The sequence below is a fragment of the Ranitomeya imitator genome, chromosome 4, assembly GCF_032444005.1.
Source record: "Ranitomeya imitator isolate aRanImi1 chromosome 4, aRanImi1.pri, whole genome shotgun sequence".
Lineage (NCBI taxonomy): Eukaryota > Metazoa > Chordata > Amphibia > Anura > Dendrobatidae > Ranitomeya > Ranitomeya imitator.
In genome coordinates this window covers 425,563,940-425,581,038 of record NC_091285.1, presented here as the reverse complement: position 1 = coordinate 425,581,038, position 17,099 = coordinate 425,563,940, and the positions used below count along the sequence as shown (strand labels likewise).

Sequence of the window (17,099 nt, the reverse complement as noted above, 5' to 3'; positions counted from 1 at the left end):
CTTGCTTCCTCAACATAAAATGCCACATTATATGTATGCAAAAGAACACTTAAACAAGTTTGGTGCATTTTGGAAACGCGTCCTATGGAAAGATGAGGTTAAAATAGAACTCTTTGGCCACAATGAATGAATTCAATGAAATTTAATCAAATTCTTGATGCAAACATAACACCATCTGTTAAAAAACTGAAGTTGAAAAGAGGATGGCTCCTACAAATGGATAATGATCCTAAACACACGTCAAAATCCACAATAGACTACCTTAAAAGGTGAAAGCTGAAGGTTTACAATGGCCCTCACAGTCCCCTCATGTGAACATCATTGAAAATCTGCGGTGCACTGCGATGTGCTAGTGATTGACAGTGTGTACAGCCACTTACTTGTATAGCTCAAAAGCAGGGTTGCTGATATCGTGCTGTGGTTTCTAAAGGTGCAGGAAGACTGGAGCATTGGGAGTGTCATCCCTTGCTGCTTTCAGGCGTAGGTGCACAGGATCACAGGCGGTGATGTGTGGAGGCAGAAAGAGTAGCGGCGGGCTCCGGCCGGAAGTTTCGCCGCCGTAAAATAGAAAACAAAACTGCCGATCAGCTAGAGAATGTGACATCACGCGACTGGTAAGTCTGACCCCTATGCGCCCCCGTCCTTACCAGCCGCGTGACGTCACATTCTCTAGCCTCCACACATCACCGCCTGTGATCCTGTGCACCTCCTCCTGTAAGCAGCGAGGGAGGATGCTCCCCATGCTCCAGTCTTCCTGCACCTTTACAAACTACAGCACGATATTAGCAACTCTGCTTTTTATCTATACAAGTAAGTGGCTGCACACAGTGTCACTCACTAGCACATCGCAGTGCACCGGAGCTTTTTGTTACAGTGTTCCACATTGTTCCATCAGTTCAACATCCATTATCTGTGAGCCTCTGAGAGTAAGCGCAGTGATAACCCCTCTGTTTTTTTAATTAATATTAGTGTATTTAGCCAGATTTGCACAGAGCCTGCGCCTTGACTTGCGGCTACCAACCTATATATTTTAGTCTAGGAGCGCCAGTATACTTTTTTCTGTATACTTTTGTGACATCATTGAAAATTTGTGGCTAGACCTCAAAATAGCAGTGCATACAAGACGACCCAGGAATCTCACAGAACTGGAAACATTTCTACATTCAACATTTCTTCCATAGAAGAATAGATAAAAATCCCTCAAGCAAGAATTGAAAGTCTCTTGGCTGGCTACAAAAAGCAATAACAAGTTGTGATCCTTTCAAAAGGGGGTGCTACTAAGTACTAACCATAAATAACAAACCACTCCATAACACTCTGCCCCCTAAGAAGGGAAGTGAATGAAAAAAGCACATATAAACACAAATATAATAAAAATATCATATTTTTTTTATTAACAAATTTCATACAATAAATCCCAATGTTAAAATACAAATCAAGACCTCAGATGTGAGAGACACCTGGCTAAAGAATCCAATATACACGTAACATCAACTATCCTTTTGCTGTATAGCATTACAAAAGGTCAATGAGAAAAAGAGATAAATCAAAAAAATCCCTGCAGCCCCTTAGCTGATAATATATCCACATTACCTTCCTGTATATTTATGTAACAAATGGAAAAGGAGGCACAGGTGGTAAAGTTCGCATTAGTTTTTAATGTAATAGAACGTGGAACCTCTGGACCACGGTTCGGGGGGCTCCGAAGGGGACGTAACTACGTGAGCCCCAGACACCCATAGGAAGACCCCTCGAACAGGGTCGGAATGGGATACCTGGGGGACACGGGTGCTACCTCCAGTTAGACCCCAGACTCGTGGTAGCTGACCCAGCGGGACAGATGGACAAACAGGGTTAGCAGGTGACGTAAAGCTAACCGGTAGATACCAGGGGTACGGGTAGAAACTGGTTCCAGCGGTATCGACGTCCTGAGTTTCAGGTGACTGAATGGCGGGACGAGACGGAACTGGAATAAGCAGGTTGGAGATTGTCCAGAAAAGCCAGGTAACGTAGCAGATAGTCTGTGTAGACAAACAGTGTAAGCGAAGCACTGACAGACTTCAGAACAGAAGCACATGCTAGCAGGAAGATGAAGTTAGCAACCGATGATACTTGTTGCTCCGTCACCCTCCCTATTTTGGGGGGACTAGAAATAGCAATCATTCACACGCCATTGGTCAGAAGTACCTTTTGGAAAATGCGCACTGTCTCTTTAAGAGACCGGGAGCGAGTGCGCGCTCGCGACCTAAGCACTGTCATGCCGTTGCTGCCGCCATCACTCCCCACTGCAGCTCGCCGAGTGCGCGCGCACGTCGCATTCAGCTCTGCGCGTGCGCACATCTGATTCTTCTGTTGGCGCTCTTTCCTGTCCTCTCCGTCATCCTGGAGGACTGTAACCCGGAAGTAGCTCCCTTGCTGCTATGTAAACTGCTTCCTGCTGCTTCTCTGTGCCTGATGTTCATTTGTGTTTACAAGTGCTTCTGGTCACCTGTGGTCTCTGAGCGTTCCTAGCTCTCTGACTTTGGGTCTCCTCCGCCCTCTGCAGTGCCTGCCTGTTTCCTGTGTTCCTGCCTTGTTCCTTCAGTTCCTGTTCCTCTGCGGTACCTGCCCTGCTCCTATATCTTTTCCTTGCTCCCGTCAGCCTCAGTGTCTCCATTTTGTCCTGCCAGCTTCCATGCCTCCGTAGTGTTCCCATCTTCTCCCTTGTCTCAGTAGTTCCTTTCTGTTCCCTCTTTCTCTTTGTGCCTGCTGTGTACCCATCTGATCTCAGTCGCCCCTCCAGCTTCCGTGGCGATAGTCCCTCACGGGCCTGCCCCTAACTCTCCCTGTATAGGGGGCAGTCCACCTGGTCAGCTCGTCCGAGAGGGGTTCGTCATCACGGTCCAGTGGGTCCACTCTCCGTTTTTCACTGTTTGAATCTACATGCTCTTTAGGACTGCACTCGGGTGACATCCGAGTGCAGCCAGATTCTTACAGCGTCACAAGCACATAGCGCGAGGACCCGGTGGCTGCATGCCAGGGAGCAGAGGAGGGAGGAGAAGCAGGGGCCCTGTCCTGACAGCGCGGAGCCAGCACAGAGCGGGAGTCCCGACGGGGACCCCGCAAAGGTACAGGAACCGAACCGGGTGTAACAAGTTGGCTATATATCAGAGCAAATTGTGAATGAGCTTGGTCAATTACTGTCTTTACTTATCAGGCGCCCCCTGAAGAAGTGTGTACGAAACGCTTGTCGGGGTCGAGGGACACAGCATCGAATCCACACATTCAGTAAGTTATAAAGGAGAGATTTGTGCACTTTTTGAAATGTTTATGTACTAGCCATGCTGTGGATCTTTAGATAGAGGCATATCAGGCGTGATAAGTAGTAAGGACAGTAATTGACCAAGCTCATTCACAATTTGCTCTGATATATAGCCTAACTATACAGGAAGGTGGATATATTATCAGCTAAGGGGCTACAGGGATTTTTTTGATTTATCTCTTTTTCTCATTGACCTTTTGTAATGCTATACAGCAAAAGGATATTTGATGTTATGTGTATAATGGATTCTTTAGCCAGGTGTCTCTCACATCTGAGGTCTTGATTTGTATTTTAACATTGGGATTTATTGTATGAAATTTGTTAATAAAAAATTGTATTTTTATTATATTTGTGATTATATGTGCTTTTTTCGTTCACTTCTCCTTTCTTAGGGAGCAGAGTGTTACGGAGTGGTTTGTTATATATGTGTTTGGCACATGATATTGTTGGACTCTTTAGTGATTTAATAGGTACTAACCATGCAGGATGCCCAGACTATTGCATTGTCCATACCTTTTTGTAATGTTTAAAGTATAAAAGATTACATATTCCCCCTCCCCCCCCCCCCCAAAAAAAAAAAAGGAAGTGTCTAATTTAACGTTTGGCCTTTTAGAGATCATTTCATCTTCAACTTGCTTAACTGTTCATAATAACAGTAGTTTTGACCAAGGGGCCCAATCTTTTACATGCCACTGTATACTATCGTTTCTTACTTGGGTCATGGAACTCTAAGGGCAGTCCCACACATCCAGATAATTCCGGTACCGGAAAAATCGGTACCGGAATTATCCGTGTCCGTGTGCCCGTGCGTTTCTGTGGCACATCAGTGTGGCACACGTGTGGCAATCCACGGCTATTTCTAGTGTGTGTGATAGGATTAGGGATTGCGGTCAGCAGAGTTCCCACGTCTCAGAGCTCGTCCTATATTATTAGTAACTATCAGGTCATTCCGTGTGCTCTTAACCACCACCAGGTCCATTATTGTCCTAACCACCAGGTCATAACAGTACAGGTGGCCCAAAGTATTAATGCATCTCAATAGAGGGATAAGAGAAGTTCTGAGACCATTTTTTTTTCTTTGCAGTGTGTTTTGTCTCTCTTTTCCCCTTTACCTCTGGGTGGTTCAGGATACAGGTGTAGATATGGACATTCAAGGTCTGTCCTCTTGTATGAATAATCTCACTGCAAGGGTACAAAACATTCAAGATTTTGTGGTTCAGAATCCGATGTTAGAGCCTAGGATTCCAATTCCTGATTTGTTTTTTGGGGATAGATCTAAGTTTCTGAATTTTAAAAATAATTGTAAATTGTTTCTTGCTTTGAAACCTCGCTCCTCAGGTGACCCTGTTCAACAAGTGAAAATCATTATTTCTTTGTTACGTAGCGACCCTCAAGACTGGGCATTTTCCCTTGCGCCAGGAGATCCAGCATTGCGTGATGTTGATGCGTTTTTTCTGGCGCTCAGATTGCTTTATGATGAACCAAATTCAGTGGATCAGGCAGAGAAAATCTTGCTGGCTCTGTGTCAGGGTCAGGATGAGGTAGAGATATATTGTCAGAAGTTTAGGAAGTGGTCTGTACTCACTCAGTGGAATGAATGTGCCCTTGCAGCAATCTTCAGAAAGGGTCTCTCTGAAGCCCTTAAGGATGTCATGGTGGGATTTCCCATGCCTGCTGGTCTGAATGAGTCTATGTCTTTGGCCATTCAGATCGATCGACGCTTGCGTGAGCGTAAAGCTGTGCACCATTTGGCGGTATTATCTGAGCTTAGACCTGAGCCTATGCAGTGTGATAGGACTTTGACCAGAGCTGAACGGCAAGAGCACAGACGTCGGAATGGGCTGTGTTTTTACTGTGGTGATTCCACTCATGCTATCTCCGATTGTCCTAAGCGCACTAAGCGTTTTGCTAGGTCTGCCACCATTGGTACGGTACAGTCGAAATTTCTTTTGTCCGTTACTCTGATTTGCTCTTTGTCATCCTATTCTGTTATGGCATTTGTGGATTCAGGCGCTGCCCTGAATTTGATGGACTTGGAGTTTGCCAGGCGCTGTGGTTTTTTCTTGGAGCCCTTGCAGTATCCTATTCCATTGAGAGGAATTGATGCTACGCCTTTGGCCAAGCATAAGCCTCAGTACTAGACCCAATTGACCATGTGCATGGCTCCTGCACATCAGGAGGATATTCGCTTTTTGGTGTTGCATAATCTGCATGATGTGGTCGTTTTGGGGTTGCCATGGCTACAGGTCCATAATCCAGTATTGGATTGGAACTTTGTCTGTGTCCAGCTGGGGTTGTCAGGGGGTACATGGTGATGTTCCATTTTTGTCTATTTCGTCATCCACCCCTTCTGAAGTCCCGGAATTTTTGTCGGATTACCGGGATGTATTTGATGAGCCAAAATCCAGTGCCCTACCTCCTCATAGGGATTGCGATTGTGCTATCAATTTGATTCCTGGTAGTAAGTTTCCTAAGGGCCGACTGTTCAATTTATCTGTGCCCGCCTGAGCACGCCGCTATGAGGAGTTATGTAAAGGAATCCTTGGAGAAAGGTCATATTCGCCCGTCGTCGTCACCATTGGGAGCAGGGTTCTTTTTTGTGGCCAAGAAGGATGGTTCTTTGAGATCTTGTATTGATTACCGCCTTCTTAATAAGATCACGGTCAAATTTCAGTACCCTTTGCCGCTGCTGTCTGATTTATTTGCTCGGATTAAGGGGGCTAGTTGGTTCACCAAGATAGATCTTCGTGGTGCATATAATCTTGTGCGTATTAAACAGGGCGATGAATGGAAAACAGCATTTAATACGCCCGAGGGCCATTTTGAGTACCTGGTTATGCCATTCGGGCTTTCCAATGCTCCATCAGTATTTCAGTCCTTTATGCATGACATCTTCCGAGAGTACCTGGATAAATTCCTGATTGTATATTTGGATGATATTTTGGTCTTCTCGGATGATTGGGAGTCTCATGTGAAGCAGGTCAGAATGGTGTTCCAGGTCCTTCGTGCGAATTCTTTGTTTGTGAAGGGGTCAAAGTGTCTCTTTGGAGTTCAGAAGGTTTCATTTTTGGGGTTCATTTTTTCCCCTTCTACTATCGAGATGGACCCTGTTAAAGTCCAGGCCATTTATGATTGGACTCAGCCGACATCTGTGAAGAGTCTGCAAAAGTTCCTGGGCTTTGCTAATTTTTATCGTCGCTTCATCAGTAATTTTTCTAGTGTTGCTAAACCGTTGACTGATTTGACCAAGAAGGGTGCTGATGTGGTCAATTGGTCTTCTGCGGCTGTGGAAGCTTTTCAGGAGTTGAAGCGTCGTTTTTCTTCTGCCCCTGTGTTGTGCCAGCCAGATGTTTCGCTTCCGTTTCAGGTCGAGGTTGATGCTTCTGAAATTGGAGCAGGGGCTGTTTTGTCGCAAAGAAGTTCTGATGGCTCGGTGATGAAACCATGTGCCTTCTTTTCTAGAAAATTCTCGCCTGCTGAGCGCAATTATGATGTTGGCAATCGAGAGTTGTTGGCCATGAAATGGGCATTCGAGGAGTGGCGTCATTGGCTTGAAGGAGCAAAGCATCGCGTGGTGGTCTTGACGGATCACAAGAATTTGACTTATCTCGAGTCTGCCAAACAGTTGAATCCTAGACAGGCTCGTTGGTCTCTATTTTTCTCCCGTTTTGATTTTGTGGTTTTGTACCTTCCAGGCTCTAAGAATGTGAAGGCTGATGCCCTGTCAAGGAGTTTTGTGCCTGACTCTCCGGGTGTTCCTTAGCCGGCGGGTATTCTCAAAGAGGGGGTAATTTTGTCTGCCATCTCCCCTGATTTGCGGCGGGTGCTGCAAAAATTTCAGGCTGATAGACCTGACCGTTGCCCAGCGGAGAAACTGTTTGTCCCTGATAAATGGACTAGTAGAGTTATCTCTGAGGTTCATTGTTCGGTGTTGGCTGGTCATCCTGGAATCTTTGGTACCAGAGATTTGGTGGCTAGATCCTTTTGGTGGCCTTCTTTGTCAAGGGATGTGCGTTCTTTTGTGCAGTCCTGTGGGATTTGTGCTCGGGCTAAGCCCTGCTGTTCTCGTGCCAGTGGGTTGCTTTTGCCCTTGCCAGTCCCGAAGAGGCCCTGGACGCATATTTCTATGGATTTTATTTCGGATCTCCCTGTCTCTCAAAAGATGTCGGTCATTTGGGTGGTTTGTAATCGCTTCTCTAAGATGGTCCATTTGGTACCCTTGTCTAAATTGCCTTCCTCCTCTGATTTGGTGCCATTGTTTTTCCAGCATGTGGTTCGTTTACATGGCATTCCGGAGAACATCGTTTCTGACAGAGGTTCCCAGTTTGTTTCGAGGTTTTGGCGAGCCTTTTGTGCTAGGATGGGCATTGATTTGTCTTTTTCCTCGGCTTTCCATCCTCAGACAAATGGCCAAACCGAACGAACTAATCAGACTTTGGAAACATATCGGAGATGCTTTGTTTCTGCTGATCAGGATGATTGGGTGTGCTTTTTGCCTTTGGCTGAGTTCGCCCTTAATAATCGGGCCAGCTCGGCTACTTTGGTTTCGCCGTTTTTCTGCAATTCTGGTTACCATCCTCGTTTCTCTTCAGGGCAGGTTGAGTTTTCGGACTGTCCTGGTGTAGATACTGTGGTTGATAGGTTGCAGCAGATTTGGACTCATGTGGTGGACAATTTGACATTGTCCCAGGAGAAGGCTCAATGTTTCGCTAACCGCCGGCGCTGTGTGGGTCCCCGACTTCGTGTTGGGGATTTGGTTTGGTTGTCGTCTCGTTTTGTTCCTATGAAGGTTTCCTCTCCTAAGTTTAAGCCTCGTTTCATTGGTCCGTATAAGATTTCTGAGGTTCTCAATCCTGTGTCGTTTCGTTTGACCCTTCCAGCTTCTTTTGCCATCCATAATGTGTTCCATAGGTCGTTGTTGCAGAGATACGTGGCGCCTGTGGTTCCATCCGTTGATCCTCCTGCCCCGGTGTTGGTTGAGGTGGAGTTGGAGTATGTGGTGAAGATTTTGGATTCTCGTATTTCGAGACGGAAACTCCAGTACCTGGTCAAGTGGAAGGGTTATGGTCAGGAAGATAATTCCTGGGTCTTTGCCTCCGATGTTCATGCTGCCGATCTGGTTCGTGCCTTTCATTTGGCTCGTCCTGGTTGGCCTGGGGGCTCTGGTGAGGGTTCGGTGACCCCTCCTCAAGGGGGGGTACTGTTGTGAATTCTGTTGTCAAGCTCCCTCCTGTGGTTATGAATGGTACTTCGGCTGGTTCTGTCCATGGGCTTCCTCTGGTGGTTGTGAGTGGGGCTGCGGCTTCTGAGTTTCCTTCCACAGGTGACGAAGTTAATTCGTTAGCTGGCTGCTCTATTTAACTCCACTTAGATCTTTGCTCCATGCCACCTGTCAATGTTCCAGTATTGGTCTAGTTCACTCCTGGATCGTTTTTGTGACCTGTCTTCCCAGCAGAAGCTAAGTTCCTGCTTGTTTTTCTCTTGTTTGCTATTCTTCTGTCCAGCTTGCTATTTTGATTTTTGTCTTGCTTGCTGGAAGCTCTGGGACGCAGAGGGAGCGCCTCCGCACCGTGAGTCGGTGCGGAGGGTCTTTTTGCGCCCTCTGCGTGGTCTTTTGTAGTTTTTTGTGCTGACCGCAAAGTTACCTTTCCTATCCTCAGTCTGTTCAGTAAGTCGGGCCTCACTTTGCTAAATCTATTTCATCTCTTTGTTTGTAATTTTCATCTTTACTCACAGTCATTATATGTGGGGGGCTGCCCTTTCCTTTGGGGAGTTTCTCTGAGGCAAGGTAGGCTTTATATTTCTATCTTTAGGGCTAGCTAGTTTCTTAGGCTGTGACGAGTTGCATAGGGAGCGTTAGGAGCAATCCACGGCTATTTCTAGTGTGTGTGATAGGATTAGGGATTGCTGTCAGCAGAGTTCCCACGTCTCAGAGCTCGTCCTATATTATTAGTAACTATCAGGTCATTCCGTGTGCTCTTAACCACCAGGTCCATTATTGTCCTAACCACCAGGTCATAACAGGTACCACACGCACCGTGCAGGAGACAGCACTAAAGTTTAGCGCTGTCCTCTGCATCTGGTGCTGAAGCCGCCATTCATATCTTCCCTGCAGCAGCGTTTGCTGTAGAGAAGATATGAATATTCCTTTTTTTTTTGTTTCTCGTGTTTAAAATAAATATCCATGTCCCCACCCCCCTCCCACCCCCTGTGCGCCCACCCGCTGTTCTTAAAATACTCACCCGGCTCCCTCGCTGGCTGGCGCTCATACAGTAGAAGGTGCGGCCAGGTCAGGAAGCAGCGCCAGCCAGCGAGGGAGCCGGGTGAGTATTTTCAGAACAGCGGGTGGGCGCACAGGGGGTGGGAGGGGGGTTTGGGGACATGGATATTTATTTTAAACACGAGAAACAAAAAAATAAAAGGAATATTCATATCTTCTCTACAGCAAACACTGCTGCAGGGAAGATATGAATGGGGCTTCAGCACCAGTGGGGGGGACAGCGCTTACTGTAGCGCTGTCTCCTGCACGGCACACGGACTGCACACAGACAACGTGACTTTAATGGGTCCGTGTAATCCGTGCGCTCCCACGAACACTGACATGTCTCCGTGTTTGGCACACGGAGACACGGTCCGCAAAAAATCAATGAAATCTGCACAGATGCATTGATTTCAATGTGTCTACGTGTGTCAGTGGCTCCGGTACGTGAGGAAACTGTCACCAAATGTACCGGAGCCACTGACGTGTGAAACCGGCCTAAGGCTGTGTGCACACGTTGCGTTTTTTTCCTGTTTTTTCGTGTTTTTTTCGCTATAAAACGCATAAAAAACGCATACGTTATGCATCCCATCATTTAGAATGTATTCCGCAATTTTTGTGCACATGATGCGTTTTTTCTGTGAAAAATACGCATCGCGGTAAAAAAACGCAGCATGTTCATTAATTTTGCGCTATTTAATGCATTGGGAAGCTCCGGAAAAAAACACGAAACAACCGCATGCGGATTTCTTGCGTAAAATGTATGGTTTTGCTCAGGAAATTTCTGCAAAAAATCCTGAACGTGTGCACATAGCCTTAAACTTCAATTCACAGTATTTTAAGTATAGATTGTTTTTAGAACAAACTGAGAATTTACTCACTAATGTAACAGTATAAATAGTTTGTGTCCACTGTCTACTCACTGGATGTATTTGTTTCTGCTTTATCAGTTGGTATAGGATTGTCTCCATGTAGAAGTTAACTTAATGAGATATTTAGTCATTTAGTTTTCATGGCTCTTGTTTTTTTTCTCAGCATACACATTATCCTCAGTTTGCAAGTGCTCGGTATACGGGCCATCTCCAAGGGGAAAATTTGGGGATGCTTTGCTGGAAGTTGATGGAACAGTGGGAGAACTGGTCAAGTCTGTGTTTGATATGGGAGTTGAGAACAACACACTCATCATCTTTACTTCTGACAATGGGTAATGTCATCTATTATGAAGCGATAATGTTTTTGACCATTATGTAGACTGAAATGACAAAGATTTATAGTGTTAGGGCTGCCAGAACGCACCAAATAATATAAAGGAAGATATAAGGTGTGTTCGCAGCCCAGGGTCCACTGCGCAGAGCTATTACTTGCTACTCAGTAATGGCGGACAGAATATGGCGGTATAATGAGAACACACATGGGATAACATCACCCGATATGTAAGGAGACGGACCCTGTTGCATCACAGGGCCGCAATAACGCTGAATGAATGCTAGTATTCGGTCACAGGACTGTGTCCCAAGGACACGGGGTTAGAGTCCCTCTAAACCCATTAGCGCTCGACGCCGCACCTGCGGTGCCAGAGTAAACTAAACAATAGATTTCCAACAAGAAAAAATGAAGAAATGGCACCAGGGTCATATGCACTATTTGTATGGTGGATCTGTAAGTTAGACCAATGTGCAGTTTTGCAAAATATCGGGTAGTAGGTGCTCAGCATAAGTCAATGAGTAAATAAATGGAAATAGAAAAAAAAAAGTGCGGCACTCACCCTTTTGCATTGCTATCATAGTCTTTATTGCTCCATAAAAGGTTTAAACGATTTCAGTTCATGGGAACGGCAGGTGGTTTGAGGGGTGTGGGGAGAAGAAGGTGGACGACAGCCATTTCGCACACTGAGCACTTCAACGGGTCCAGGTGCTTCATTAACACGTCATTTCCTTTTAAAGGCTTTTGACGTGCGTACACAAACATATTGATAGTGAACAAAATATTCAATTAGTGTGCATATTTAAAAACGTGATAACATCATAATTGCGGACTATAATTTTTTACAAAAATACTGATAGGTTAGATCTATCATTTAAGCCAATTGGACCCTGTGCACCAGTTTCTATGATCCATCTGGCTTCATGTTGCATTAATATTGCTATTGTGGTTACCGCCCTGTGAGGGATGTTTAACCACTTCTAAGCCAGCAAACTTTAGTAAATCAGGATTAGAACTGTTTGTCCTTCATATGTTGGATTAATTTTAGGCATCCTTTTCCAGAAGTTATAGAGTTATAATGATCTTTAAATCTGGTGACCATTGGTCTGATTGTCTTTCCAATATAGAAAAATAAAAAGGGGCAGTGTAAAACATATACCACAAATTTGCTTTTACACGAAATAAAATCACGAACAGTATGTAAAATGGGACCGATGTGCAAAGGATTTTGAACATTATGCAGGTGACAAAAATTGCAGTTGCCACATTTATAATTCCCTTGTGGTGTGTTCTTTCTTAGCCAGTTATTGTTTACTCGTGGCAAACGATTATGAACCAGAACATCTGACAAATTATTAGAACACTTATATGCAAACTGTGGAGCATTAGCATAAATCTCGGTCAACTCTATCTGATTGCAATACTTGCCAATTCTTACGAATTGCTGAGTGTATTGGACTATCCATATTACTGTGTTTAAAGCAAAAGGTAAATCTCTATCTTGTATTTGTGATTCCTTTATTTCTATGTTCTTTTTCCTTTTTAATATACCGTATCCATTTGTGTAATGTTACTAATACGACTTTCAGCTTCATCTAATAAAATCGCTGGATATCCTTTTTTCAAAAACCGCACTTTCAATTCATCAACCTGTTTTTTAAAAGTCTTTTGATTATTATTGATTTTTCGTAGTCTCACCATCTGGCTAATAAGGGAGCCTTTTTTTGTATGTGCAGGATGTGCACTTTCATAGTGTAACATATTCGTCGCTGTGGGTTTTCTGTATATTTGTGTACTAATATTACCGTCAATGATATCGATTTTTACATCTAAAAATTCAAGGCTCTGATGTCCATAACTAGCAGGAAACAACATATTTTCTGCATTCGTTAGATTTAAATAACTGACAAAGTTTTCAAATTCATCCTTTGTACTGTCCCATGTGATGAAAATATCATCCACAAATCTCAGGTATAATCGTAAATGTCTAAATGGATTAGATATATTATTTATATAAGTTTCTTCGAAAACTGCTAAAAATAAATTTGCGAACACGCATGCAGTGGGCGTGCCCATAGCGGTCCCAACCTTTTGTGCATACCATTTATCCAAAAATCTGAAAGCATTATGGGATAAGATGAAATTCAGACCCTCCACTATAAAAGCTATCAAATCTGGATCTGTGTCAGTACTTATCAGTATTTTATGGATGGCTTCAATACCCTTGTTTTGGGGAATGCTGGTGCATAAATTTACCACGTCAATAGATGTTAATGAAAAGCTGATCTGCCAGTCGATTTCTTTTAATGCAAGGGCAAAATCCCCTGAGTCGTCCCTAATAAAAGAGGGGATAGATGGTAAAAGGGGTTTTAATAACCAATCGATGTATTGAGATAGCGGTTCCGTTATTGAGTTAATACCCGATATTATCGGTCGTCCGGGCGGTTTGTCAATGCATTTATGAATTTTTGGTATACTGTACCAATATGGAAATTGTGGGAATTCAGGGAGTAGATTTTCTGCTCTCCTCTTTGATAAAACGCCTTTTTCTACATATTTTCTCAATAGAGATCTTAATTTGTCCTTATATTTTTGAGTGGGGTTAATTTCTAAAGGGCAGTATGTATTACGATCATTTAATTGGGATAGGGCTTCATTCACATAGTATGCTCGATCTAGAACAACCAGATTACCTCCTTTATCTGCCCTCCTAATTATTACATCATCCCATTTTTTTAATTCTCCCAAAGCTTTAGATTCACCACTAGTCAAATTTTTATTCGGTGTACGGTAAAATATCGCCTCTACATCTTTAATAACTTGATCTTGAAAGAGATCAATCACATTTCCTGGTGAGATTGGCGGCATGAAATTAGAAGACACTCCCCCTTTGAAACATGCATTTACAGGAATAGGAGTTTTATCAAGGTTACCAGTCTGTGATATGGAGGGGTCGTTAATACTCATCAAAAGAGATGCATCTTCTGAGTGCACGCAGTGCCGCTCTGGTGGACGCCACTATCCACCCTTACTACGGACAGGAAAGCGCACTAGATGCGCATGGCGCCGCATGCTGGTAAATTGACGCTATAGGATCGTGCCTCGTGCTGGATGGCGCTAACTAGCACTAGTCAGCTCTAAACACCTGACCACACACAACACTAGGGAAGGGGTTGATTAGGAGCTTTCACCAGATAACATACACATAGCCACACACACACACACACTCCCACACACTCACACACGATTTCAGTTTATACTAGCGCATGGCCGAGCGGCCATGCAAACCTTTTATAGTTACAGCCTTCCGGGACCTTGCCAGTGGTCCAATCAGAGCCGCTTGAGGACCTGGGCATGCGACCCCCCGACCTCCAATGAGAGGTCATCCCACGGGCATGCTCAATAGACAAAAAGCAGGACTTAGTCCCAGGAGCATCTGCTCGCCGCTGACTAATGCTGGTTACCTGGGCTGGACTGGACCTGGGATGGCAGCAGTAACCAGACGCACAGCATCAGCTTGCGCAAGACGCTGGACCGACGTCTCTGCTGAGCAGGCTCCTGCAGCTGGGGAAGAATGGGAGACCGCAGAAGACATAGTTCGAGATTCCACCTGTGCAGTGGCGCGAACTCGACACCTAACATTACCCCCCTCCTAGGGGCCCCCTTCGGGCCTCTCTACGCTCAAAAGCTGCAATGAGCTGAGGAGCCCAAATGTGCTCAATAGACTCCCAGGTCCTGTCCTCTGGGCCATGACCCTTCCAGTCCACCAGATAGTACTTTTTGCCATGTACCACCTTGCACCCAACGATGCCGTTCACCTCAGAATCGTCCGTGGAGAAGCCCGATGTCCCGGCAGATGACTTGGAAAACCGGTACATGTGAACGGGTTTTAGGAGGGACACATGAAAGGTGTCGGTGATACCTAGGCTTGGAGGAAGGGCCAGACGATAGAGCACAGGGTTGACCTGTTCCAGGACCTTGAAGGGACCTATGTAGCGAGGCACAAACTTAGTGGACTCAACACGCAGCCTGATGTTACGGGCAGAGAGCCACACTACGTCGCCAGGAGCAAAAGTCAGAGCAGGGTGCCGGTGTGCATCGGCAGAGACCCTCATTCTCTCCTTGGAGGCCCGAAAGGCATCCTGTGTGCGGTCCCAAATGTCACGTGCCTCCACCGCCCAGTCTCTCACCTTGCATCTAACTCGCTCTTCGACAACCTACAATCTGGCTTCCGTCCCCACCATACCACTGAGACTGCCCTGACCAAACTTACAAAAGACCTACTTACAGCCAAAGCTATGGCCCAGATGTCACCTCTCTGCTCTCCAGAATCCCAGAGTGTCTATCAGCCATATCCTCCTTCTCCTCTCGCTTCCTCAAACTCAATGTGGACAAATCTGAACTAATTATCTTTCCTCCGTCTTGCACACCTTACCTGATCTATCTATCACAATAAATTAATTCACACTTTCCCCTGTCCCGGTAATCCGCTGCCTCAGAGTAACCCCTGACTCTACCCTGTCCTTTATACCGCACATCCAAGCACACGCCACCTCCTGTCGCCTCCAGCTCAAAAATATTTCCAGAATCCGTCCTTTCCTCAACCCTCACTCCACCAAAATTCTTATGCATGCCCTAATCATCTCCCACCTCAATTACTGCAACATCCTCCTCTGTCGCTTACCTTCTAACACTCTCGCACCCCTCCAGTCCATCCTTAACTCTGCTGCCCCACTAATTAATCTCTCTCCTCGCTACACTCTTGCTTCCCCTCTTTGCAATTCCCTTCACTGGCTCCCAATTTCCCAGCATATCCAGTTTAAACTACTAACACTGACCTAAAAAGCTATCCATAACCTTTCTCCTCCATATATTTCCAAATTAATCTCTCAATATCTTCCCTCACGTAATCTCCGATCCTCCCAAAGACCTCCTTCTCTCCTCCACGCTTATTCGCTTCTCACCCAATCGCCTCCAAGACTTCTCCCGAATATCCCCCATCATCTGGAATTCTGTGCCCCAACACGTCTGGATCCTTCAAACAGAACCTGAAAACCCATCTCTTCAAAAAAGCTTACAACCTGTAATGACCACATGGCCACCTCAACTCCATCAGAGCTACTGCAACCCCCGACTTACTGTCTCCTTCCCCATAAGCCTGTAGAATGTAAGCCCGTAATGGCAGGGTCCTCTTCCCTCTGTATCAGTCTTTCATTGTTAGTTTTGTCTACTATAAGTGATATTTGTATTTTGATGTAATTAATGGTGCTATAAAAATAAATAATATAATATATGAGTGATGATATTTTTTTCTCTTCATCAGACCAGAGACCATGCGTAAGGAAAGAGGGGGTAGCTCAGGGCTACTGAAATGTGGCAAAAGTACGACTTATGAGGGAGGATTACGAGAACCTGCTATTATGTATTGGGAAGGAAAGATAAAACCAGGTAAGAACATTGCCCGTCAAGTTTATTGACAATAAGGTAAAGAATAAAGCTGAGCGAATCCATTCCATAAGAATGAAATTTGTCAAATTTTATGATCCCAGCGAATTCAGACAATTTGAAATTAATTTTGTGTGAATTGCTAAAAAAATTGCCCAGCCCCATTTTGCACATTGCTGAAGAGTGCATCAGGCAACAAGGACTAGTATTGTCTCATGGGCTTCCTCATAATGCCTGTATAAAAGCTGACGCTCCATAGGCGTACATTGTAAAAGCCATTTCGGGGTCACACAGAGTAAGTGTGACTTGGAGAGTCTGACGAGCGGTCACTTAGAAACAGAGAAGGATGGCCCTGTATCACGGAGAAGGCAACGATAGATGAGTGTATTAATAGATACATGTACACAGATTTATTATATACAGCGTGTGCGTGTATAAAGTATAACATAAAAATGAGAAAAGAAAGTGGATTCTCACCAGTCTTGCAAACTGTGGGTGCAGTCCTCCTAATCTACTGGCTAATGGGTAATGATAAAATATAGGAAAAAGAAGTCTCGCACGAAACGTACCAAAAAACCTGAAAAAAAAATGTATTCCGTGCCAAAGGTACACAACTTTTGGCTCTGTGTGTATATTATGTATAATAAAAATAAATAAATATATATATATATAATTATAAAAATCAGCTTCTCTACATGTCTGACAGCCATTCCGTTCAAGTGTAAGTTGAATTCCAACCAGAGTACATCTCATTCTACTTAATGTGCTTTTGATTAGGTGATCACCTGAACCAAATCTTATTGTCATGCCATTCTGTCTGTTTCTGGTTTTTGGCATGACAATGCATATGTTTGCTTTAACCCTTTACTCTTTTCCCCCTAATTTGAGCTG

General features: G+C 44.7%; 1 protein-coding gene across 1 annotated transcript in view; it reads left to right on the top strand.

The window, feature by feature from the left end:
- Nucleotides 1-17,099, top strand: part of ARSA (arylsulfatase A) — an 87,921-nt gene that overhangs the window by 39,413 nt on the left and 31,409 nt on the right. The window contains 3 exon segments of the mRNA XM_069765492.1: nucleotides 10,596-10,632; nucleotides 10,635-10,764; nucleotides 16,087-16,211. Coding sequence (XP_069621593.1) covers nucleotides 10,596-10,632; nucleotides 10,635-10,764; nucleotides 16,087-16,211 — 292 coding nt within the window.